The sequence below is a fragment of the Mus caroli genome, chromosome 9 (assembly GCF_900094665.2).
Source record: "Mus caroli chromosome 9, CAROLI_EIJ_v1.1, whole genome shotgun sequence".
NCBI classification, from domain to species: domain Eukaryota; kingdom Metazoa; phylum Chordata; class Mammalia; order Rodentia; family Muridae; genus Mus; species Mus caroli.
The window spans coordinates 31,182,993-31,208,269 of NC_034578.1; the positions used below are offsets into that span (position 1 = coordinate 31,182,993).

General features: G+C 43.1%; 3 protein-coding genes and 1 pseudogene across 7 annotated transcripts in view; 1 reads left to right on the forward strand and 3 right to left on the reverse strand.

The window, feature by feature from the left end:
• Positions 1-9,111, reverse strand: part of Ddx25 (DEAD-box helicase 25) — a 16,938-nt gene extending 7,827 nt beyond the window's left edge. The window contains exons 1-8 of the mRNA XM_021172067.2: positions 8,953-9,111; positions 8,306-8,372; positions 8,005-8,049; positions 7,396-7,531; positions 5,117-5,209; positions 4,907-5,009; positions 3,446-3,560; positions 1,861-2,038 (exon numbers count right to left, since the gene is read on the reverse strand). Of these exons, the coding sequence (XP_021027726.1) occupies positions 1,861-2,038; positions 3,446-3,560; positions 4,907-5,009; positions 5,117-5,209; positions 7,396-7,531; positions 8,005-8,049; positions 8,306-8,372; positions 8,953-9,015 (800 nt within the window). The 5' untranslated portion in view covers positions 9,016-9,111. The remainder of the gene's footprint in view (positions 1-1,860; positions 2,039-3,445; positions 3,561-4,906; positions 5,010-5,116; positions 5,210-7,395; positions 7,532-8,004; positions 8,050-8,305; positions 8,373-8,952) is intronic.
• A 58-nt stretch (positions 9,112-9,169) lies between these two features.
• Positions 9,170-17,966, forward strand: Pus3 (pseudouridine synthase 3). Of its 3 annotated transcripts, none has more exons than XM_021173085.2 (5): positions 9,170-9,343; positions 9,893-10,113; positions 15,416-15,829; positions 15,922-16,487; positions 17,248-17,966. In XM_021173085.2, exons 3-5 carry the CDS (start codon positions 15,449-15,451, stop codon positions 17,744-17,746), a joined length of 1,446 nt encoding a protein of 481 aa, XP_021028744.1. In that variant the 5' UTR covers positions 9,170-9,343; positions 9,893-10,113; positions 15,416-15,448; the 3' UTR covers positions 17,747-17,966. The 3 variants fall into 3 exon arrangements, with proteins under 3 accessions (XP_021028744.1, XP_029337549.1, XP_021028745.1); XM_029481689.1 differs by having other exon boundaries at positions 9,197-9,307; XM_021173086.2 differs by having other exon boundaries at positions 9,197-9,343; positions 15,416-15,517; positions 17,248-17,752.
• Positions 11,440-20,951, reverse strand: Hyls1 (HYLS1 centriolar and ciliogenesis associated). Of its 3 annotated transcripts, none has more exons than XM_021173087.2 (4): positions 20,621-20,951; positions 19,236-19,286; positions 14,686-14,800; positions 11,440-12,730 (listed from the first exon to the last, which is right to left on the reverse strand). In XM_021173087.2, exons 3-4 carry the CDS (start codon positions 14,697-14,699, stop codon positions 11,800-11,802), a joined length of 945 nt encoding a protein of 314 aa, XP_021028746.1. In that variant the 5' UTR covers positions 14,700-14,800; positions 19,236-19,286; positions 20,621-20,951; the 3' UTR covers positions 11,440-11,799. The 3 variants fall into 3 exon arrangements, with proteins under 3 accessions (XP_021028746.1, XP_021028748.1, XP_021028747.1); XM_021173089.2 differs by lacking the exon at positions 20,621-20,951 and adding an exon at positions 20,440-20,614 and having other exon boundaries at positions 11,506-12,730; XM_021173088.2 differs by lacking the exon at positions 20,621-20,951 and adding an exon at positions 20,393-20,432 and having other exon boundaries at positions 11,506-12,730.
• A 2,939-nt stretch (positions 20,952-23,890) lies between these two features.
• Positions 23,891-24,342, reverse strand: LOC110301513 (annotated as a pseudogene).
• Between the last annotated feature and the right edge of the window lie 935 nt (positions 24,343-25,277).

Consider the following 25,277-nt stretch of genomic DNA (forward strand, 5'->3'; position numbering starts at 1 on the left):
GAGGGAGAGAGGGAGAGAGGGAGAGAGGGAGAGGGAGAGAGAGAGAGAGAGAGAGAGAGAGAGAGAGAGAGAGAGAGAAGTAGAGGAATAAAGGAGCAGAAGCCGGCCATGAGCACGTGGAGAGAGAGGGGGACAAAGGACGAGAAGGATGGAGCAGGAGCAGGAGCAGGAAGGCAAGAGCAAGAGAGTGGAGAGGGCTTTTACTTTATCCTATTACATTTTAGTTTTTCCTGTTTGGTTGCTATCACTTTCTGATGAGACAGAAAGGGAGTAGACTGGGAGGGGCAGGGGAACTGGAAAGAGTAGAGGGAGGGAAAACTGCCCTCAGGATAGATTGTATGAGAAAAGAATCTATTTTGAATAAAAGGAAAAAAAAGAGACCTGTTTTATAAATCTAAATAAAATGTCCTTTGAGTGCAGAAGTGCTGTTAACATATGACACAGGTCTTTCAATGAAAGCTGACTCTTTTAAATCTATACTAATCAATTTAGTTTAGACCATGCTTCAGACAGACGTGTATCTCATGTGTGTTCCAGCAACAAACACATGCTCCTGGCAAGCGTGTTGGTTCATGCCTGGAATCTTAGCCTTTAGGAGGCTGAGGTCTGAATGGGAAAAGGCAATAATCAACTCTAGAGGAAAAGTGTGTAATAAACACAAAACAATCATGCTGCACTGCTTGGTCCAGAAGCGAACAGTGTTTGTATGTGTGTGTGTGGGGGGTGGGGGAGTGCTTGCACACACGTGCATGTATACTCAGGATGATAGGACCAGTGTCTGTACAATCGAATTCTTATGATTTAAGCACTGAGAGGAGACAGAGGGAGTGGGTAAAGGAACTCAGGCCTACTTTCTACACTGGGAAGGTAGGGTGCAGCAATGTGTGCATATTATTTAAGATATGAAGGTCAGCATCAGAAAAAGAGAGGCATGCTCTTGGGAATGGCAGGCAGGGGTTACTGTTCTTCATTACTACTGAATTTCATGTGGAGTAAATACTACTTATTTATTTATTTTGTTTAAAAAAAAAGAAAGAAAGAAAAAGAAAAAAAGAGCAATGCAGACTGCTAACTTCCCTCCCCAACCCCCATTCAGTGAGTATGAGGAGGGGCCCAAAAATGTTATCTGAAGACCTTTGGGCGGTTTGAATAGAGAAACCTGGGGAACTGCTAAGATTTACTCACAGATTAGAAGCAGAGACAGGCCCAGACCTGCGCAACAACACCATGTTTCCAGTCTACTCTATTAGCCATCACTGTCCCAAGGCAGTTGTGATAGTTTGCATATGCTCAGCCCAGAGAATGGCACTATTAGAAGGTGTGGCCCTGTTGGAGTCACTGTGAGTGTGGGCTATAAGACCCTCATCCTAGCTGCCTGGAAGTCAGTATTCTGCTAGCAGCCTTCAACTCCTCCTGCACCATGCCTGCCTGGATGCTGCCATGCTCTTGACTTGGAGAAAATGGACTGAATCTCTGAACCTGTAAGCCAGCCCCAATTAAATGTTGTCCTTATATGAGTTGTCTTGGTTGTGGTTCTGTCCACAGCAGTAAAACCCTGACTAAGACAGCAGCCTTCAGTGGGTATCTTCTAGGATCCTGCCTGGACTATAAAACATGATTGGCAAAGCTTGATGCAACTCAGAACACACATTTCACCTGGAAGCCTACACTGCAAATGTAAAGCCAAGAGGCAGGAATCACAGTAGTCTGAAGGAGCTGGTGAAAGGAATGACTACACACAGTCAATTTGGAGGTGAGGATGGCAGAAAATCAAGCAGGGAATGCAATTGGGAAGAGTGGACCAAACAATTCATCATTTAGACTGAAAATTCGGGAAGAGAGGATGAGTGTGAAGACTACCTTTGGATACGGATGCTCTGATCGGAGAATCCTTGGGTGTCAATCATCACATCTGCTTCATCCAGGACAAACACACGGATCTTTGTCAAGTCAATCAGTTTTCGCTTGAAACACCAATCTAGGACAGTCCCAGGAGTACCAATAATAATCTGTTTGGTGACTTCGGTGCCCCTTGGAACTGTGGAGAAAAGGGTTTTAAGTCTCCTGTAGATATAAACAGACCTACTCACTCTAATGGGACACAAGCCAGGGTGACATGACATATTTCTTGGTGACAAGAACATAGTACAGTATTTTTTTTTGTTTGTTTGTTTTTTAGAGACAGGGTTTCTCTGTATAGCCCTGGCTGTCCTGGAACTCACTTTGTAGACCAGGCTGGCCCTGAACTCAGAAATCTGCCTGCCTCTGCCTCCCAAGTGCTGGGATTAAAGGCGTGCGCCACCACCGCCCGGCCAGTATCATTTTTCAAAGTGCAAACCCTGAGGGTCATGGGTGTATTTAGATTCTGCAGAATTTTAGTATAGATCCCAGAGTTCTAGGTTTATGGTAATAATAGCCTTATATATATATATTTGATTGTACTCTCTGTGCTCTTTTAAAAACTATGCTTTGAGAAACTGATATTATTGGCATCCTATGGCCCAGATACTCACTCACATAAGTTCCAAGACCAGACTGGGCAACACAGTGAGACACTGTCTAAAACAAACAAACAAACAAACAAACAAACAAACCAAAAACCAAACAAAGCAAACAAACAAAATCACATCCGGCATTTCTATTGGCCGGTGGAAACAACGGCATAGTGATGAAACTGGTTAAGGGTGGGAGCACAGGCAGGGAATGCTGGCTACTTTGGAGATTGGCAGGAGGGGTGAAGCTCATGGCCAGCGTGCTCTACTGCATGAGCTGAGAGACTGGTCTCAGTTTGAGTGGGATAAGTGAAGAATGGGAACACTCACCTACCTGGCACAAGGGCCTAGTGTTTGTCTCCCATTCCTCCCTACCCCCCACCAAAGCATAAGACCTTCCAAACTGCAAAGCTCTTCTAAACGGGAAACAACAAAAATGCTCAGTAATAGGCCAGCTGTGAAAACTATGGGATGCTGAGAAGCTGCTCAGAGGGTGGTGTGACATGCTTCCAGTTTGTGAGCTCTCCGTGAAACACATGTGCAGAGAAGCATCTGCAAGAGTTCAAAGAAGAGCAAAGACTGGCCTGGCCTTCTCTGGAAGGCAAACTTCCCTTCTTCTATCCTCCCGTCCTTTAAAATTTCATTTTTCCATGATAAGCATGTAATACTCTAATGGGAAAAAAAAAACCAAATAAAACTTGTTTGGCACAAAACTGCCAAGTCTCAAAAAGCAGACTATAAAAAAAGACATTTTCTTACAAGGTGTGGAAATCATGTACTGTCTGCTGTGTCCTCATTATATTATGAGCTGCACCAGTGTTTAAGCCTGGGCCACTTCATTTACTAATATTTCCCCCCTTTTAGAGATGAGAAAGCAAGAGAAGTTGCAACAGCTTTGCTAGCTGTGAAGCCAGGATTTAACAGACAGCCAAGACGGGTGGACTGGAGCATACTTCGGTTTCCACGAATGGCGTACATCACTTCAACATCCACGCAGAACTTGCCCATCCTTTCAACCACACGACCGGTCTGCAGAGCCAGTTCATAGGTAGGAGCCAGGCAGAGGCACTGCGAGACAGGAGAGGGGAGGAGGAGGAGGCAGGTTCATACAAGCCACTGTTCAAACCTGAAATCAATCAAATGCTGTACAGGAGGAGGCATACAAACAACACTGATGATTTCAGCGGAGCAAAACATTTTAATTTGAATATAATTTGGCAGACAGAGAGATGGGAGGTGCTGAAGGACTAAGAAACAGTTACTTTATTTAGGCTCCACAGAAGCACACATTACTGCTCTCTGTCTTTTGATGGGAGCTGGGATATGAGGAAGGCAAGATAAATCACGGCTGGTACAGTACGATACCCATCACACCATGCTTGCTGTTAAGCGTCTGCCTGCTTCCAGCATGCTCTGCTTAAACCACATTATGAATTCAGGATCCTGATAGAATGACATCCTGTCCCCCTATCCCCTACCCCGGCTATCTCCCATAGAAGTGATGATGCTGATGGAAGAAACTCGTAGTATTTAATGCGTCATGTGCAGGATCTGTGGTAGAAAAGGCCACTACAAAAGCGCTAAAAATAGTTTCCACACATTTTCAGCACACATGGGCTCCAGCACGGCTCTCTAGTCAAAAATAGTTTTGACCGACAGCACACTTTAAATATACATTTCAGTAGCCTTATCAAGTACACTTTTTGTGCTTGGTCTCTGCCATATGCATCCACAGTTTATGGGAGTCACCGGAAGCTTCTTGAAGAAGCCTTTTTTTGGGGGTGGGGTGGGGCACATGTAGGGAATCAGCCTGTGAAAGAACTTGATGAGTGCCCATTGTAGGGAACAAGAAACGAGTACCAGATTGTTTTTGTGAAAAGAAATGAGGCTAGGAGAACGTTGAGCTGGGTGCTTTGACCAGCTACTCTGTGTGACTGCAGGAAGATACTTTTCTCCCCAGGAGGCTTTGAGAAAGGAATGGGGTGCACTGGATGCCCTTCTTGCCCTAGAACTAAGCAGCCATCATCACTATACGCTTACTTATCCTAAACACAGCGCTGAAAATGCATGTGGCTTCTCTGAATCCATATGCTGACCTTAGGAGAAGAGCATTCACTTACTCATGCCTTTGGAGTGCTGTCTTTACAGAGAGGAAACTGACTCGGAGGTTTACTAACTTGCCCCTGACACTCAGCTAGGTGGGCAGTGGTGGCAAGGCTGGGATTGGAGGCAGCTGGACTCTGGCCAGTGCTGGGCACCACTATCCCATATCCTACCCAGAGCTCTAGGATTTTATGAAGGAAGGCCGAGTCTACATTTCACTGCAGTAATGATATATTTGCAGAAGGACCAGGCATTGCTTAAACATGACTGCCATTGCAGTTACAATAATTTCCACCGCAGCCCTTCCTTACCTGTGGAAACAATTCCAAGGCATTCACTCGGCTTAGCATTGCTAAGACAAAGGCAGCAGTTTTTCCTGTGCCGGACTGGCTCTGTGCTATGAGGTTCTGGGGACTGTGAAAAAAGAAGACAACCGGTCATAAACAGAATACAAGCTCCTGGGCATAAACAGAAGAAACCAAAACCAAGCGACTTGGAAGACCACTACCCTGTAAACTCACGGGTGTGCTAGCATCATGGGGAGGGCCATCTCTTGGATTTTGGATGGTCGGTTAAATCCCATTGCATAAATCCCTTTTAGTAATTCTTCTTTTCTATAAAACAGACAGACCAACAGACCGACAGACAGACAGATAAACAGAATTAATTCTCAAATTTGCCACAAAGCCTCTGCTGGATGGTAGCTCCATTAATATGCATACAGAAATGCATACTTGAAAGGTGCACCTCTGAGGTGCCACTTTGCAATTGAGCGTTGTCAGTTTTCTCAGCCACAGTGTTTGACACTTAGGGATTTATTTTAGCTCATGGTTTAAGGAGGGGTAAAGTCCATTATGGAGGGGAGAGTGTGTTGGTGAGTGTGTAAAGTTGCTGGTCTCATTGTGCCTGTGGTCAGAAAACAGAGATTGACTCTGCTCCTGTTCAGCTGGCTTTCTCCTTTCCTGTGTTTTACTCAGACGAAGCCCCCAGCCCATGACAGTGCCAGCCCCATGCAGGACGTTCTTTCCTTCTCACCTAAACCTCACTGCAAACACCTCAGACACATACCTGGGTGTGACCTGGGTCATTTCAAATCCAGTCAAGGCAATAAAGATTAACATCCTATAAGCGCTGGAAGTCATACTTAGAAATACATTATTTATACACCAACCCTACTCCCAACTATATACAGTTATGCCTCTAAGTTGGACTATTAAATAATAAATTAGGCTAGAAGCCTGGGTCAAGGGAAGGAGTAAGGGCCGAAAGTCAAATGTTCTGTTAGGGAGAGTGTTGGTGGCGGCGGTGTGTGTGTGTGTGTGTGTGTGTGTGTGTGTGTGTGTGTGTGTGTGAGGATTCTTCTGATGAAAGGAACATATCCATTTACCACAAGTGTTATTTTTCCACAAAACTGGGACACCAAGTGGCAGTTGTGGTTTAATTCCTTTTCATGAATGACAGAAATTTTCAGAAAAGAAAAGGATGATCGAGGCGACTCTTATGGTTTCTTTTTGACTCCATACCCTATAATCCCATATTGCAGATGCAGGAACTTTAAAATGCATTTTTCCTGGATTCCTCTGCAAAATGTCTGAATGCGCACAGCCCAAATGGGCTGGAACATTTACACCTTTCATGAGTCACTCATACATTTGGGTGTTCTTTTCTCATTTTTTTCTTCTTCTTCCAACCAGGGTTTCTCTGTGTAGCCAGTCTGGCTGTCCTGAAACTGTCTCTGTAGACCAGGCCTGCCTTGAACCCACAGAGATCACCTACTTTTTGCCTTCCAAGTGTTGCAATTGAAGGAAAGCAACGCCATACGCCTGGCTACATTGGGTGTTTCTAATTTGCTATGTTATTTGTTGGATGACTGGCAACCCCGTCTTAATCACAGGCCTCTCTATCACTTAGAAAGTGTCTGGGCACTGGGATGTTGGATCTTTTCCTTTATATAAGTTCCTATGTTACTATATCATTCTCTTGGAAACCAAATAGTGGGCGTTCCCGATTGAGAAGCTGGCAACAAAGGCCAAACAAGAATCAGGAATCCAATCCTCCATAATCAATGAAGACATCTTCCAGATCCATAAACCATTTCTCTACTACAAAGCAAAACTGTGTGCTAAGTAAGTATAAGTAACACTGAGTTACAGCCAAGCCCTGGGATGAGTGCCCCAGCGGCTGTCCACACTCACTCACAGGCTCATAATTCAAGCCAGTGGGCCTGAGGTATGGGCAAAAGGTTTGTCTAAAGTTGCCTTTTGGATAGTTGGCCAAGCTGTTACCTGACCAGGTCCATTCTGCCTACATACACAGCAGGCAACATAAGCCTGGTTTGGCCTCACATATCTGTGGCCTGTTGTTGTTGTTAGAATATATTTTCTTCATGGCAATTTTAACCCTAGGGGATGAAAACTCATTTGAGAAAGTTACTCATTTTAATACCATTTGAAATAAAGTATGGTTAGAAAAGCAAAAGCTTATAACTTTTTAAGAAGTGCTAAGGGGATCATGCTCAGGCCATCAACGCCTGTGTCTGGATTCTGTCCTCCATTGGGTATCCCCAACTTCTGCAAGATTAAAATATTTTCTATCAAAAAGTGCTCAGGTTGCTAGCCAACTTAGGTATCTGAGTACTCCCTGAGATATGTTTTAATTGCATGTAAAACTATAGGATCTACTTTAATACGGCGTACTAGGAAACGAAGGGGGGATGCTGATGGGTTTGGGTAACTAGCATGGTAGGTTGTTAATGTTTACTTGCATAAGCATCTTGTACACTAAGAGCTAAGATACTCACAGCCGTAGCTCTTCAAACGTTTTTACCGAGTAGAGTGGAGAGCTGGGATCCTTCTGTAAGACTTCCACTCGGTGGCTGGATTCTATTAAGGACTGACGGATTAGCTTGTTTAAGAGTGAATTGGCTGCCAAATCCACTAAAAAAGCAAAATCACAAGGGGACATCAAACCTCTTAGATGACAGCTAATTAACTGTTATCTCCTACTGAGTAACAATATATATCAACCAACAGCAGCTTGTTCTCATCTTCCTGAGAAAAGGAAGTCCGAGAAGGAATGCCACAGCACTGAGGATTCCCTCGTTTTACCGAGACCCAGTTTCTTATGCTCTGTTGTGCAAACCCTTGACCATGTGCAGACCGACATCTAATTGCAATATCTTCCTAGCCAAACCGAAAATGCTTAATCTACACCTTGCAGTTTTCATTTCAACGTAGTCTAAAGAAATGCACCCCCTCCTAATTCAGTACTTCCCCCTCCCATAGTATTCATTCAAAAAATAAACAAAGATAGTGCTTTCCCAAGGAAATCAATCCTACTAGCACAGTCAAAGCAATGATAAACGAAGCAGCAGAGCTAATAGGTACATTCAATCGAGCTTGTCTCCTACCTACATCGTCTTCATCATCATCTTCTTCCGTATTAAGAGAGCCGTCTATGAGGGTAAAAGGGAAAATAAGAAGCATAAAGAAAAATGTTGACTAAAAACATACAATGCATTCTCAGAATGTCTCACAGATTCTACAGTGTATGCAAACAGAGCCATCTCCTGGAAGAGTAAAGTGATGCGAGTGAGGAGGTGGAGGGTTTTCAATGGAGAGGAAGGAAGCCAACGCTATTTCATGGCAGATACATGGGGAAAGCAAAGGTGTTTAATTAAGTCAGTCTTGCTTTAGCCTAACAACACTCACCTATGTTTGGGACTGTGGTACTCCTAATACCACGAAGGTTCTTCCTGGGATGGACGAGATTTGAAAACTATTGAAAGGCACAAATTTCAACCAAGGTTAGGAAGCAGGACATCAAGCAAGAAGCATGGTGCTATCCTACAGCAAGGGCAGGGAAGACCACCTCAAACGGCTTCCTTTGCAATGTTAAGGGTTAATGATTTCATTATAGGAATCTGTAATTGTATGAATTCTCATATAATAGAATGGGAGCTTCCATAGTCTCTCTTTATAAGGGCTCTTAGTCTGAATATGGGCAGCATCTGGGTGATGAGTGGTTTACAACAACTACAAGGGGGAAGGTGGCTATGAAGATGAGAAGCCTGCTAAATGGTCAAAACTAGGATAGGAGAAAACTCAGTACAGATAGGACTAGCAGCTGCGCACTCTCTGTATTTCCTGGCGCGCAGGGGGGCGGGGGGCTGCCCTTTCAAGTCAAAGGTCGGTCCTTTCTGGGAGTCTCCTTTTCTGTGGCCCTTCCAGCCCAGCCCCCCATCACTTGACACCCCGCTCTAAACGCCGGCCGGGCGCTCCCCTTCCCAGGGGACTTCCCTCGGGAGTCCCTGTTCTAGCCCCCGCCCCTGGGCCCTCCCCTGCTCAGCGGCAGTTACGTGGCTGTTCAGCCGCTCGCTCTCCGCCGCCCCGGCGTCGCCTCCCCAAAGTAACGACGCCATAGCTGCGGTCTCCGCTCTCGCCCCTGGCACGTGCTGCCACCCCCGCGCGGGGCAGCGCCGGCTCAGTGGCCAATGGTCAGGCTTCGGGACCGGCGTCCGCCTCGCGACCACCCGTGGCGCGGCGCAGTGCGCAGGCGCGGGCCCGGCGCGGGGTGGGCGGAGGGAGAGAGGTGCGGGGCGCAGCTGTGCGGGACACCCGCGAGCTTTCCGTTTGACCAGCCGGCCATCCGCACAGCAGAGAGAAAGTGGGCACGGAGGCGGTACACACACCGCGCTGCAGACTCTCGTGCGGGTATCTCTCCCCATAGCCCCGCTTGGGCATCACCAGGTGTGAGGTTGCACAGTGGAGGGAGAGAGGGGCTTGACCAGAGGTTCAGAAGGAAAACAGAACTCAAGTGCGGACATGTGTCCAGGATACCTGTGATGTGCCCACATACACGCATATTTTAATTTTTATTCTAAGGCGGGGTCTCCTTTTAAAGCAATCTGTACCACCACTATCTATATCTATGACATGTATTGCACAGCTCTGGGGTAGCTAAGTTTGGACCAAAGAACCAGGATTTTCAGTTTTCTGACTGGAATTTTAAGACTTGGGGCAACATTTCTATAATTGTCAAAAGCAGAAACCCAAAACGGTAGCCATGATCTCTCCGTGGTGCTGAAGCAGAATTCCTTGGCCCTGGTCTGTCGCAATCTTTCAGCGTTTTCAGGTCATAGCATTTCCCTTTAACCCTTACATTTACATTCTAATAGTAAATGTTTCGACTCTCAAGGTTAAATTTCTGTTAATTAAACGTTGTTGGGGCAGGATCTTCAGTTTCTTAGTTTTCATATAGGATAGCCAGCATTTGAAAATCTTTTTTTCTCATTTTAGACCAGACTATATTTCTCGTATTGATTTTGGTTTGCGGTAAAGAGGAAGCTGCATCAGAAACCTGCGCATGCGGTGGGCTTCGGCTTAAAGCCCACACCGTGCCTTCCGAACTACATTTCCCAGAACCGTCGGCGCACGCTTGGTGAAGCCGCGCATGCTTACTGAAGACGGAAAGCCAGAGCTTCCGGCTAGCCGCATGGCCGCCTTCTGAGGACCGGAAGGTGAGTTAAACTCTGAGTTGGGCATCTTTGAGTTCTAGAGAGGAATGAACAGATGGAGGCTGAACTGCTACCTTCTGCCCTGGTATTTAAGTGTTTCAAGAAGGCCTTGGTGTATGAAATGGGACTTAGGACAACGCATATCGTGTCGTGCCTGGAACTTCTTGGAGCTAAGAAATCCCATCGGCCGGGCTTAGAGTCTGTAACTAGTTTAGAGGGCCTCTACTACATCAAAATTGCTCAAATATGAACAGTGGAAGCCCATTAATGATGCTGTGGAAGGAAGGGGTGGCTGGAAACTTTGGGTTTTGCTTTACACGATTCTTTTCAGAGTTGATTAATGGTCGTAGCGCGTCTCAAACCCTTTATTACAAAGGAAATGTGTACCCTCACCATATATATTTAAACATTTAAAGAAGTTTCGTTCATTTGGGGCGTGCTATTTTAGGGTGAAAGCTTGGTGCGCCCAGGAATTCCCTTTGTGGGTATTTGGTCACCCCCACACTGTATCTGCCAACCTTCTGAATTTCACTTATAAACCTAGTGTGCTGGAGCAAACAGTACTGGGCCAAGAGTCTTGGAGTCATGACTTTAAAAATAATCTGCCTGGTGACTGGATTTACCTAGCCCAATTCATGCTTATAGGGATACTTAGTCAACTGGGATACTTGAAAAACCTTTTGATTTTTGTTATTTGAACTTTGAAGTCCAGATAAAGGTAAATAACTTCTTCCCCACTCAAGTGTTTTGAAAAGCTGATAAGACTTTTAATCCTGCACCTAGAATTGAGTTTTAACTATTCCCCGTGCTCTACATGTACGGCAGATCTTGCTGTTTGATTTATAACATATTTGTACCACTTACTATGTATTCCCAGGCATTTGTGGCATAGTTCTGGCTCTGATGCATCACTGAGTTTGCAGTTTTTACTTTCGTGGAGTGAGTGTACTCACGAAGTCGAGTCCGATTATTTTTCTTCTTGATGTGTCTAGCAGTGGGTGGAACTGGGTAAATGTATTCTATCGATAGCATTAAATGTTAAGAAAATGTTTTAGCAGCTAGTAATTGTCAGTGCTGATCGTGGTTAAGTGTTTTTCCTTCTTGAACAAGCACTCTGCTTTCAGGCCTAAGTTTAGTGCTTGAAATAGAAAACTGATTTTTAGCTACTCCTTACTGGACTCTCAAGATCTATACCCAGTCTAGTTCATTTTTGTATCTGTCTTCATGTCAGGCTGTATACAAACAAAACCTTTATTGGATCAGAGGGAGAATCACAGCCTAGATCTAAGGTCTTCTTATATTGGGAAGTATTTAAAACAAGGTTCAAACTCATTTTCCAAAATTCTTTAATAGATTAGCTTAATCCTAAAAAAAGAACAAACAAAAAAACCCCCCAAAAACAAACAAACAAAAAAACAAGCCACAGTTTACAAGTCGTTTCAAAATGGCACTTACTTTGACAAAATCCAAATTCCAGTAGTTTTCCATCCCCCTCACAATTGCTCTATTTGAGAATTAGAAATTCAAGTGGTGTACGATATCTATGTGACATACCAACAACGCTAGGAAGAACCAGTGAAGTCCTTATTCTGTGTTCTGCCTGCTTTTCAAGGCAATTATATTTAAAGGAGAGATAAAGAACTAGGTTATCCTAACTCTTTTGGTAGGAGAGACATGTTTTTTAAAGACTTAAGAAGGAGAAAGCGGGAAGGGAAGCTTCTTGGGCATGACACCGTTTGCAAGGTCACAACGCACACCCCACCGAAGGGCAGATCTTTTCTTCTCCGTTGGCACCAGGTAATTGTTTGGAACATACACATGTTGAGGCTTGGACGGAGGTTCTGTTCGGGAAAGCATTTGCCCTCGGACACTCCAGCGTAACTCCTTTCTATGATCTTCACCAGGAAACCGCATTGAATCCCAGTCTCTTTTGTACTCAAAATATCTGGCTACTCGGTCTATCTTGCCCCGGTTTCGGCTCAACTGATCCAGTCTGGGGAGAATAAAGGACTTGGGTCTGCTGGCAACAATCAAATCTTGTTCATAAACAGGAGGGCCCATTTCTTCTCTTTGTAGATAGCAAATGAGCTGATCTTCTTGTGAAATTCCTTGGTATTCACATGGTAGGTTAGATTTTTGTGAAGTGACACCTGGGGATTCTGTACCTTCTTGGAATTGTAAGTTCATCAACCTGTGTCTCAAGTCCCAGAGATCCAAATCACTTTCTGTTCCAGACTCACATTCACTGATAACAGACTCATCTGTCACTAGCACTTCCCCATCTGGCTTTCTACGCAGCACCTTCCTCTTCATCACTGGTTTTCTGCATTTTTGGGAAGTCTCTGAAACTGTGGATGAAGTGACATGGCTTCCTGTATATGGGAAGTGCAGGTGCATAGGAAGAGCAGGTCTCTTTCCTGGTGTTACTGAGGCTTTACTGTAGGGATCATACTGGCCAGCCTGGGCTTCTCTCCTTGAATCTCCTTCACCCTGCCCTGCACAGATCCGTGTAAATGCTGTAGCAGCAGCTAACATTCGTTCTTCTGGATCCATATTGGCCCATTTTTGTCCACCAGGTCCTATTAGTTGCTTCATTGCTTCCGGTACACTATAAGCTTGTCTGTAAGAGATAATATTGGTCAGTTTCTACCTAATTGCTTGTTCTTGTCTTGATCTTAGTTGAATGGAAAATGGCAAATAGCTGTGGTAGAGATATTCTATTTCTTACCTTCATTTCTACTCATTTCTTACACCTTCTATTGCCTTATCACACATTTAGTGGTTTCTATGGTTGAGTTCTGCATGTAAAGCTTGAGACTACATGTAATGGATGGAGCATGATGCTTAGTGAACATTATATAATATGCTTAGAGAATGCTTTATTTATTTGGCCTTACTCTCAGGTGTTTTATTAATCTGTGTAATCCTTATATTTTAGGCTTAATTCCTTTTCACAGGAAGCTCCAAGAAGTTAACTTTCCAAAAGGTATATAGCTAGTAAATAGCAGAGCTGGAATTGTAGCTCAGGCAGTCTGAATTACACTTAGTTCTTGCTTTTATTCCTAAGTGATATAACCCGAACATCAAAAGACTAGCATTCTGAGGTATATACATGCACACAACACACATTAGAATGCATATACTCCAAGATAAATCTGTTCTAATAAAAATAACTTGAATATACATTATCTTCAACACCCAGTGGTTGATTTCCTGAGTAGATTTAAGGTAGTAATCTATTGCCTGCTACTTTGTTTCATTTTTCTCTTGAAATTGAAAAATCATGCATAATTTTAAGCATGGATTTCCCCTCTCTGATGAAATTTCTCTAGAAGGCAATTTCTTAGCAGTTTTCTAGAACTTTTCACATTCAGACTAATTTTCCCCCCCACTATAAAGCAGAACGGTGTAAAGCCTCTCTGAACTTTAAAAAGAGTTGTGGTGATTCAGCTGTCAGTACAGAAAAACTTACTTCACTGTTTAAAGTTTTGTCCCTTATTGACATAATCTAGACTTATAATCACTTGTTGAAAATTAATGTATCTTGTAAACTCTTATATACTTGCACAAGCATGTAGCACAGGTCAAATTTCTAGCATGGAATTACCACTAAAGCTTTTCACCCCTCCCCCACTGTGATGTACCATCACACTTTCTCATCCCTTATAGACTGTTCCATTATTAACTGTCCTCATATACTTGAACAGATTTTCGTAAGCTTTTTCTCCTTTTGTATGAAATAGCTGGTCTCTGCTCATTTACATTTTATTGATCTTTATATTAAAACTGATTATTTTACATACTAAATTATATACAAGTTCTAAGTGTGAAATCAAATCTAGGTCTTGCATGTAAGTCAGGAAGGTGTTCTACCACTGTGCTACATCCCCAAGTTTTGTTTGCTGTTAACCTTTTAAAGTCTGTTCTTGCTAGCCTAATATATTTTTTAGGTAGTTACTTTTCTTTCTCCTACAGTTCTTGGGTTTAATAGTGTTTTACTTAGACATTTCTTTCCCCTAGGAACATAGCTTAGTGACAAGAATGATCGCCTAGCCTACAGGAGGCTGTAAGAGTTCCTAGTATTGCTGTTCCTAAAAACTTTCTCAGATGATTTAATAATAAAAGAAAAGGCTGCCTTTAATCCCAGTTGGGAGCCAGAGGCAGGTGGATCTCTGAATTCAAGGTCAGCTCAGCGTGGTCTACAGATCTAGTTCCAGGTTAACCAGGGCTACACAGAGAAACCCTGTCTTGAAAAACCAAAAGGGCATTTTCCTGTCTTCTAGTAATTTTAGTTTGACTTAAAAGATTTAAATGTTTAACCTTATATCATAAACTCCAAGGATTAAAATGGAACTTTCAGACATAGCTGTAGAACAGATGTGGAAATAACCACCAAGTAAGTAACCACAGTCACAGACTAACTAGGACCACCTCCGTGTTGAGACTGTCATCATTACCCTTTGGTTACTGAATGCATCAGAAATTTCACATTCTAGACCAAATTATGCCAGACTAACTCAACTGTGATAGAAATCTTTTATAAACACATGAAATTTGGTTGTAAAAAGTAATTACCTTTTTTCTGCCATTAAAACTGCTTAAAGGAAAATCTGTCTCCAGGTTCTATTCCCAATGAGAAATATAATCACGGATAGTATTTCTTCAATTAAGATAGCTTCTATTGTGCCACCTTTAGAACAAAACAGAACATTAGATAACATATAGGCCATTTAACTTGAAATATTATAAAACAATAGAAACAGTCATAAGTAGCTCACATAAATAATTCTTACCATTAAAATTACTGGACAAATGTACCAAGAAGTCAAAAGGAAATGTTATAGGAAGAAAATGGTCAACCTGAGTCCTTAGTCATCTTGGCTAGTGACAAAGAAATGAAATTGAGACATTTCCCTAACTTTAAAAAAATTTTGAAATGGTGGAATAAAAGTTTTTCCCTTTTCCTTTTATGAAGTGGCCAGATAGACTGAAACAGTATCTTGAGTGAAGAATCCATAAAATTAAACTAGTAATTTTGGGCGTGCTGGGCAAGCAAAACATATAATCTTTAACATCAAATTAAATCTTAGCTATTCTTTTGATTTCTCGAGGTACCTTGTTCTGTAGCCTTAGCTGGCTCCTGGAACTTGTGGTCCTCCTGTTTGTCTTTCAAGTACTAGGACTCTATATTCTTGCACTACCATGCTCAGTCTAGATATTTAATCATGTGACACTGATATCACCAAAGGAACCAGCACTGAAATTGATGTATCACCTCACTGATATTTCCATTATCTTTCCACAGGGTGGACCTGCATTATTTCTTTCTGGGGATGTCATGGCTGAAAACACAGACAGAAACCAGATTGAGAAACTCCTAAACAGAGTGAAGGAACTGGAACAGGAGGTGGGAAGACTTAAGAAAAAGAAAGAACAGGCCAACAATGTAAAAGACTCAAGCATCAGAGAAAATTCATTAGGCTCTGGAAAAACTAAGCGTGCTTTTGATTTCAGTGCTCATGGCCGTAGACATGTAGCTCTAAAAATAGCCTATCTAGGCTGGGGATACCAGGGCTTTGCCAGTCAGGAAAACACAAGCAATACCATTGAAGAGAAACTGTTTGAGGCTTTAACTAAGACCCGACTAGTAGAAAGCAGACAGACATCCAACTATCATAGGTGTGGTCGAACAGACAAAGGTGTTAGTGCCTTTGGACAGGTAAGGGCCAATATTTTGCTTCTCAGAGCCAGTAATAACAGGGAAATCTGAGTGTACATACTGAGTTTTGATATCTCTCTACAATTCCACAGGTGATTTCTCTAGACCTACGTTCTCAGTTTCCATCGAGCAGGGATTCAGAAGATTCTAATTTAAAGCATGAAGCTGATGATCTTGCTAAAGAGATCCGTTATACTCACATTCTCAATCGGGTGCTTCCTGCAGACATCCGAGTATTGGCCTGGGCCCCTGTAGAACCTAGCTTCAGTGCTAGGTTTAGCTGTCTTGAGCGGACTTACCGCTATTTTTTCCCTCGTGCGGATTTAGATATTGCAACCATGAATTATGCAGCTCAGAAATATGTTGGCACTCATGATTTCAGAAACTTGTGTAAAATGGATGTAGCCAATGGAGTGATTAATTTTCAGAGGACTATTCTGTCTGCACAAGTACAACTAGTGGCCCAGAGCCCAGGTGAGGAGAGAAGGCAAGAACCATTCCAGTTATGTCAATTTGAAGTAATTGGCCAGGCATTCTTGTATCATCAAGTTCGGTGTATGATGGCTATCCTCTTCCTGATTGGCCAAGGAATGGAGAAGCCAGAGATTATTGATGAATTGCTGAACATACAGAAAAATCCCCAGAAACCTCAATATAGGTAAGTTAAATCAAACTAGTATATCCTTGTCCCTCCCATTATTGAAATTATTCACCAATGACTGCCCTCATTAAACTGTATATACTTTTAAAATATGTATATGGGTTTTCTGCCTTCATGTATATCTGAGAACTACTTGTGTAGCTGGTAACCATATAGGTCAAAGAAGGTGTCAGATATTTTGGAACTTGAGTTACTGAAGGTTGTAGATCAACCATGTGGGTACTAGGAACTGAAGCCAGGTCTTCTGGGAGGGAAGCTAATGCTCTTAACCACTGAACCATCTCCCCAACTTCCCTCTAAACGTGTGATTTGTAGACTGGTATGAACATAGAAGAGGGGGCACTGTCTACTAGTTTTCTCATTTTTTTTTCCCCATTAGTAAGAAAATAGCTATTTGGACTGGGCTCCTAATTCCCAGCTTCTGAAATTATAGGGAAGGTAGAGGTTTTTATTTTGTGACTAGGCTGTGGCTAAAGAGGTTGTGAGAATGTCATGAACAAATCTGGATCAACTGTTTTAAATTTTCTGGTATGATGGGGAGCCTCCATCAGCCCATGTCTTGATTTGTTACCACTGACATTTACTTAGTACAGGTCAAATTGATCATCATTTTTTGTTTTGCTCTAGATTAAGACAGTTACCACTGACATTAGTGGATCTTTCCTGCCCCCTTAATTTCAACTAAAGCTCAGTATTTTAAAAAAAAGAAAGAACCATTGGCTAACTGCTGTGTATTCTTATACTTGTTTCTCTTTAGCATGGCTGTTGAATTTCCTCTAGTCTTATATGACTGTAAATTTGAAAATACCAAGTGGATTTATGACCATGAGGTTCAGGAATTCAATGTTACCCACCTACAACAGCTATGGGCTAATCATGCTGTTAAAACTCACATGCTATATAGTATGCTACAAGGACTAGACTCTGTTATGGTAACATGTGCAGCAGGAACAAAGATGGATGAAGCAACAGAATGGAGAAACATTCAACCCTCTGTCATAAAGCACACAAGTGCCTTTGTGGAAGGAGTGAAAATGCGCACATATAAGCCCCTCATGGATCGTCCCAAATGCCAAGGACTGGAATCCCGGATCCAGCATTTTGTGAGAAGAGGAAGAATTGAGCACCCACATTTACTCCATAAGGAAGAAACAAAAGCCAAAAGGGACTGTGCTGACAAAGAAGAAAATACTGTTTTAGAGAATCCAAGTAAGAGGGTTTGTATAATAGATGCAGAAATTAACAGCATTGTATAATCCTAGGAAGCCTAGCATCTCTAACAGGATCCAGGGAGCAACAACCAGTTAAAATTCTAATGATTGGCAAAAAGGCCTAACAAGTTGTTAAACAGAAAAGGATGTATTCTCTAATCCCTGTCCAAAAGAGTTATGAAATGAAAGATGCAAAAAGCACTTGTCAGTTATATGCACCTGGAAATCTGTGCCTTGTGTTCCAATCCATTAAAGCCTGGTCTACCGGTATATTTGTTCTTTTTCAAAGGCAAATGTGATAACTAATAACCTCAAAGATCTTTGCCAAAGTGTCTTACTTCCTAAGAATTCATTAACTAAAGATAGATAGATGCGTTCTGCGCCAGGCATGAAGCTACCCAGAATCCACCTAACTCAAGACTGCACAACATGTTTTAACGAGGCAGCTAAGTACAGTGGCAGACAAACTTTTTAGTAAGGGTAGGAGTAAAAACTTTTAGGTTCTGAATAAAATGATATATTGAACTCATCTTAGGACCCTTTAGAGTTGTGAAACCATTTTTGTTTCTTGTTGACCAAGTTCTGGAAGGTTCAACTTTGCAGAACTTGAGACAGAAGAAAGAAAAATGTTTTGAGTCTCAAGGTGTGGAGGCACACACCTATACTCCCAGCCTTTGGGTGGAGACAGAATCTAAGTTCAAAGTTATCTCTTCACCACACAGTGACTTGAAGGCCAACCTGGGCTATTAGAAACCCTTTCTCAACAACCACACATGAAAAAGCTTTGAGTCCAAGGTGGAAAATACAAGTTTTCTAAAGGGTTGGACATTAGCAAATAGTATGGCTGAAAATTGACAAAAAGTTAATTTGGGTAAGCAGTGTGTCACATTCATTATTTTCTAGAACCACAGAGAAATTTTAAAAGAAATAATGTAGGAAAAGTATTGCTAATATTTATAAATGCTAATATGTACTGAAGCATACACAATTCTTAACTCATTGCAAAATAACTTACGTTTCTACCTTAGTCACCTGTCACTATAGTAGCATTATGCAGATTTATTAAACAAAACCGAAGTTCAAGATCCAAAACACACCATGTCCTGAAACTGCTAACTAAAGGAACATGTAAGCACACACAGTATTTACAGTATTCTGGTGCTGCCTAAGTGCTAGGGCTCCTAGCGTTGGAGGATGGTAGAGAATTGAAGATTTCAGGAAAGAGTTCCAGTTTAGAAGATCAAAGAGCATAAGATAGGTTGAGTAACTTGTGCAGAAGTGTACAGCACAGTACTAACTTTCACGGCCCAGCAGAGGAGCCAGGAAAGCAGTGACACAGTCACTTGTTATGGAACAGTCTAAAAAGGACTGCTTTGTCTTTGAATTTTTAAAATTCTGAAGAGTTTTATGTGTATGTGTGTGTGTATACACATGGGTGTTCACGGAGGTCAGAAGGCATCTTTTGAGTCCTTGGAGCTGAAATTCGAGGTATTTGTAAGGGATCCCAACTCTGGGCCTCAAAACAGTTTCTTACCTTATTTTGGTTTTCCTTGACTGGCTGTATTTGAGTTAACAAAAAGGAAACCTAGAAAAGAAAAACTGACTTTATGAAACATTCTTATTTAAAAAGTCAACTCTAAAGCACATTACACTGGGGCAGGAGTGGGGTGGGGGGCCCTAACTGAAGGGTGTTACACTCCAGGAGTCTATAGAATCAAGAGTTCAAGGCTGAGGCAATCCTCTTAAGAGGTTGTCTGGGTATGAATATAAAAGAAAATGATTCAGTTAGCTTATTGGTTGTCATCACAGAAGCAGTCAATGAGAGGCTCCTAAATGTGTTCTTACAAAATTACTTCAGAGAGATAATATTTATACAAACTCCAAAGTAGGACTGAATGTTAGAAAAATGTAAAGTAGGGAATAAAGCTTACTTCATTTAAAAAGTGGAATTATTTCAAAAGGTTTTGAAGTTTGAATTGAGACATGTATATATCTCTTCTGGAGTTGGCCTGGGTGATTTTAGACTAAAGCCAAGATGATTTTTAATGGCATCCTTACAGTGATAAAGTCCTGTTTCTTTGTGTTCAAATTATGTCCCCTTCATTTTTACACCTCAAATATGTAGATGCTTACAAGTGAAAAGCAACTTTTCATGTTTATAGGTTATACTCAGTTCCTTTGCTTACAACGATCTCACAAGAAGCTAAACCATCTTATATATCGAGGATAAATATGGGTAATAGTGACTAAAATTACCTTTCCTTTAAAAACAAAAAACCCTCAAAATGCTCCAGGATTACCTAGTTACAGTAAAAAGATTGGGGTGGGGGGTGGTGGTGGTATTTTTAACCCTTTAAATTCCTGTATTTGGCTATAACTGAAATTATGGTTCAATTTAACTTCTAAATCAAATGACAAACTGCTCTCTAGAAAAACTGATTATTACCTCAACACACGCGTTAGAGTGCCTCTATTTTTTTCACTTTCATCAGCACTGCACAGTGAAAAAAAACCTAACCAACTTGAAAGGGCACAGTGATATTTTTGTTTGTATTGTATAGCTTTTATACGTTTTTTTCTCACTCTTTCTGGGGTAAGATCACTCAGAGGGGTTCCTTCAGTTTTATTTGCTATCCTAAATCCTAAGCAAGCCGGCTGTACACATGAATCCATGGAGGGTGTAACCCAAACCTGAGGCTACTTCCCTGCTCTTCCAACAATAACACCACCAGTCGCACCATCTGGCCACGGGCGTGCCGGGAGCTCGACTTCCCCAGGGACCTGTCCCCGTTTCCATGCTGGCAGGGAGGGCTCTGTCCACTCGCTTGCCCACCGGGCAAAAGTGGCGCAGGCAATTGTGACCTGCAGGGGCTTGGGCGGCGAGTTAAAGACGTCCGGAGCAACGCTGCCGAGATTTACCTTGAACGCCAGAGCCTGGCAGGGAAGAAAACGCGAATCCACGCGCAGCGGCCGAGGGAAGGAGCGCAGGTCTCCGCTGCACCCTGTCCCAGGAAAGGTCCACCGCTCCAGCTCCGCGACCCTCACCAGCCTCGGCCGCCGCTGCCCAGGGTCTAGCAGCCGCGGCTCACCCCGGAACACTGTTTCCCACTCGCGCAGGCGCACGACACCTCCACGCTCAGCGTAGTCGTTAACGGTCCGCTGTTCAAGTTTAAATCCCGGAGCGAGCCCACGCCTTTGGCTCCGCCCACCATCTCTCTCGTTGGTCCAGAGGCCAGACGTTCTCCACGTCTACATAACGATTGGTGCACATTTTCTCTAAGCCCTCCCCCACCTCGGGCCCGGAAGCGGGGTTTGGGGCGTGGAGCTGAAGTGGGAACCCGCCGGACCTTGGCGCGGAATCTGTTTCTTGGTCGTGTGGGTGTTAGTCTGGCGGTTAGGCAACGGGCTGGCCCTGCTCCGTGCCGCAGCCGCTCTTGGCCGTGGCCGGCGTCGTCGGAGGGTAGCGGAGGGGAGGGTTCTGGGGCGTGGCTGGCCCGGCTCGTGAGTCGGTCTCCTCTGCAACCCGCGATAGGACCGGACATTCAGCTTCATTTCTATACCTCAAAGTTAGCTTGCCATGTAGCCCAGGCTGGCCTTGATGTAGGCAGATGGCAGACTTAGATTTGAGAAACAGAAAAAAGGTAGGCAATAGAGATGAGCTTAAGAGGTAGGTCATGTAGGCCAATGGGAGCAAATCTGACTTTAGCCAAAGAACTATGGAACTGGGTATCTGAAGCAGAATTGGGGCATGCTATGAAATTCTCAGGTTTATTCTTGAAATTATTTTCTTTCCTTGAGAATAATGGATTAGAGGAATGCACAATTTTATGTAAAATCTGAATGAGACATAATTGCATATTCGAGGCATAGGTTGTACTTAGACTAGGATGGTAATGGCCAGGATACTAAGAAGGGGAAAGATAGATATATTTTGTGTCTATGACCAGAACACATATTTTATAAGGCTGAGGTATGAGAGATCAAGTGTGGTTTCTTTGTTCATACATTTCTGGTTGGTGCAGCTGAATGTTCTTTTCTCGAACAGGAGATACTGGAAAGAGACTTTTTTGAATGAGGTAGAGTTAAGTTTTGAGCACATTGTATTTGAGGTGTGTGTTAGCATTCTGTTGCTGTGACTTAACAGAGACACTGAAATGGAGGACAGATTTATTGTGGTTCCAAGTTTGAGCTCAGGCTCATTTAGCGCTACTGTTCTTAGGTGATGGTTGGGCAGAATATCACGGTGGGTAGAAGAGGTAGCAGAACACAGCTGCTCATCTTGTGGTAGCTGGGAAGCAGAGAGGCAGATAACATGCTGATCTTTTGCTGTTCTGTGGAACTAGCCTCCACATGAATCCCCCAACTCCTGAGAGTTGTCTTTCAGTCAGTAGAACCCATCTTTATGAAAGAGGTCTCATACACTTTGTAAAAGAGTGTTGATACCATACTTGTTATAAACCCTCCCTCCCTAGACCTTTATCCTAAGCGTTGTTTCTCAGTCAATAGAACTCATTCCTCCCTGGGACTAAACCACCAGTCAAAGAAAACACATGGAGGGACTCGTGGCTCTAGCTGCATATGTAGCAGAGGATGGCCTAGTCGGTCATCAATGGTAGGAGAGGCCGTTGGTCCTGTGAAGGTTCTATGCCCCAGTATAGGGGAATGCCAGGGTCAGGAAGCAGGAGTGGGTGGATTGGGGAGCAGGGGGAAGGGGAAGGGGATAGAGGATTTTTGGAGGGGAAACTAGGAAAGGGGATAACATTTGAAATGTAAAGAAAATATCTAATAAAAAAATAAAAAGATTAAAATAAACTTCATTCCTTTGGAAGGTGCTCTGCAAAACACATTTGCAAGGGAGTTTCAGCCTTAAGATTTGTTGTGATAATCATGAGGAAGCTTGTTTCTAAAGTTGTACCATATTTAAATATCTCAAAATTAAACAGCTGAGGATCAGACTCTGAATGTTTGAAATAGCCTAGCTAAGTCCCTTCTTACTTCACATGAATCTTTTTCCTGTAAGCAGTGACACTTGCTGGGATCCTCACAACCCAGACAGTCTACCTTTCAGCATCGTTTCCCAGTGTCCCCTTGTGTGAACCTTCTTCTTAGCCCGTTTTACTTGTTCACTGTTCCCAAAGCTCTTGGAGTTCTGTGGAGACTTCCTATCTAGATGCCTTCTTGTCTCCTCCCACATCTCGTGCCTCTTTAACTCTTAGTTCCGGTCCCTTTAACTGCCCTCAAGTTGCTGAAATCTGACCCACTTTGAAATTCCTCAGCTATTGAGCACCTAGAACACAAAGTACAGGGGTGTCTGAATTTTCTCTTTCTCTGGGCTACAGTAGATAAAGAACAATCTCAGACCTCTCATTACATATGCAAACACTGATGGTCTTGTATGAGCTGATGAGAAAAAAGTTGGCATGTAATTTTCATAATATTCCTCGCCACAGATGAACATTTACATCTGAGTTATGTGACTCCAGCTTGGAGACTCATTTAAAATCATGGAGCAGGCTTTGGCTTTGTGATCGTCAATAAAGAAAAATTAATGTATCCAAGAAATAAAACTCCACTGATTTTAAAGACTTTTAAAATTATTATATAAGTAAAATAGTATAACATAAAACTAGTGGGATGTTGGACATTGTATTGAGAAATGTTTGCATCCACATCCGCTTTAATGGGAGCGGGTCAGATCTCTGTATTCTCAAGTTGCACACCAGAGATTTTGTTGCTAGTTTTACTTTTTATGTGCTGTACTTTTTTTTTTTTTTTGATTTTCATAAGTTTAATTTGGATAAAAACCGAAGAAGTTTGAGGCTGATTGGGGAACAGTGGGGCTCTGATCAAACAAAGGCAGTAACATTCTCAGACTCCTATCCCTTTCCTGGCCTGACCCCTTCCTGTGATGTCCAGCCTCTAGAAAGACTGGATAGCTACACTGACTGGGGCTATTGGTTGTTAACTAGGGAGGGGACAAAGTGGACCAATATGTGACCTCACTTCCAACACAGGCACCGCCCCTTTTTGTTGGCTGGTTGCGAGCCCTGTCTTTATCACGGCCTAGAATCATGAACAGCTTTCTCTGTGTCTCTGGATCCTGGAGTCGGTGGATGCTGGTATTGGGGGCTGTGTCCTGGGAGGTGAGTGGATGTGCCTGTATCATTCCTTAACTACAGAGGCAGCGTCTTAGAGTTGGAGCCAAGAATTGGCCCCTCCAGCCTGGGAAGAAGGCCAAGACTTCTCTCTGCCCTTGGCTGAGTCAGTCTCCATCTGGAGGATGGCGCTGGGCTCCCCTTCTGCAGGCTCATAGGTGATCTAGCTGCCTTTGTTCTTGTACAGGTAAAAGAAGATCAAGGTCACCACTGAGAGCAGGGTAAAGAACACTATGGTGATAACTGCAATGAGCACTGTGCTGGCCTCTTCAGCTTGTGGGGACAGGGTCTCAGGGGCCTGAAAAACAGGCGTGGTCATCAACTCTTCAGGAGAAGGTGTGGACGGTTCAACGTTGGTGAGGGCAGACTATCTCGCAGGGTCAGATCTGGTCTTCAAGGTCCAGGAGCCCCGCCGAGTCGTCTGCTGGGTCTGCCCTCTCCCCGGGAACCCTGCGCGTCCCGGTCCAGCACCCTGGCCGTCGAGTGTTCCCCGAAGCCGCGCGGTACCCGAGCGGGTCTGGTCGCTTGTGCGCGGCGGCGGAGTGCGGGCTCCGGGCTCCAGCGCAGCGCGCTCACCTCTCCAGTCCGAGGGGCGGGCAGGGTCCAGCGCCGCGCGTCTTTTTGAACTCGCCCGGGTGGGAGTGGCCGAGAGTTCTGTGTGCTTCATTCTTGAACACAGTTGCTTTCAAATGCAGGCTCTCCCAACAAGTAATTCCAGGAACGTGGTAGGATTATGAAGCCAGAATGTCTGTCTCTGCGTCAGGACAGTTCACACATGAACATGGTTTTTCTTTAAGTTAATTGTCAGGTTGAAGATCTGTGAATTCTTTTTGAAAATGGGCAGAGAGGGAATATATTTATTTGTGTTGACTGAAAATGTGGTTGCAGATATATCAAAATATTGTTTATTTTTCTAGGAATCTTGAAATCCAGTCTCACATTCTTTTATCAAATTGAAAAATGCACTCCATATTTTTTTACCGTTTCAGGGACTGTGTTAAATGGGTTTAACAAAAATGTGTGTCTTAATTTGAACTTGTTATACTTTCAGTTTTATTTGCAATACTATTATAATTTGAAAAAAATTGTGTTGATATGTTGGTTTTGCCTTGAAGGCCAATGTTTTATTTTAAAATTTATCTATGTATCTACCTATCTCTTTATTTATTTGTTTTTGTTTATTTTTCGAGGTAGAGTTTCTCTGCATAGCCTTGGCTGGCCTGGAGTTCCCTCTGTAAACCAGGCTGGCCTTGAATTTATAGAGATCAGTCTGCTTCTGCCTCCCAAGTGCTGGGATTAAAGGTGTGTGCCACTGCCACCCAGCTAAGAGTAATATTTTAAAGGAGTGGTTAAAGTCACTAGCAAAGTTAAATTTGTAAGCCTAGTTTGTAAAAAACTAGGACAAGTTTTGTTTGTGACAC

Excerpts from the sequence above, each read along its gene's own strand:
- Pus3 (XM_021173085.2), top strand. The coding sequence starts at position 15,449 with ATGGCTGAAAACACAGACAGAAACCAGATTGAGAAACTCCTAAACAGA. Across the intron at positions 15,830-15,921 it reads GTGTTAGTGCCTTTGGACAG|GTGATTTCTCTAGACCTACG; the intron begins GTAAGGGCCAAT and ends ACAATTCCACAG. Across the intron at positions 16,488-17,247 it reads CCCCAGAAACCTCAATATAG|CATGGCTGTTGAATTTCCTC; the intron begins GTAAGTTAAATC and ends GTTTCTCTTTAG.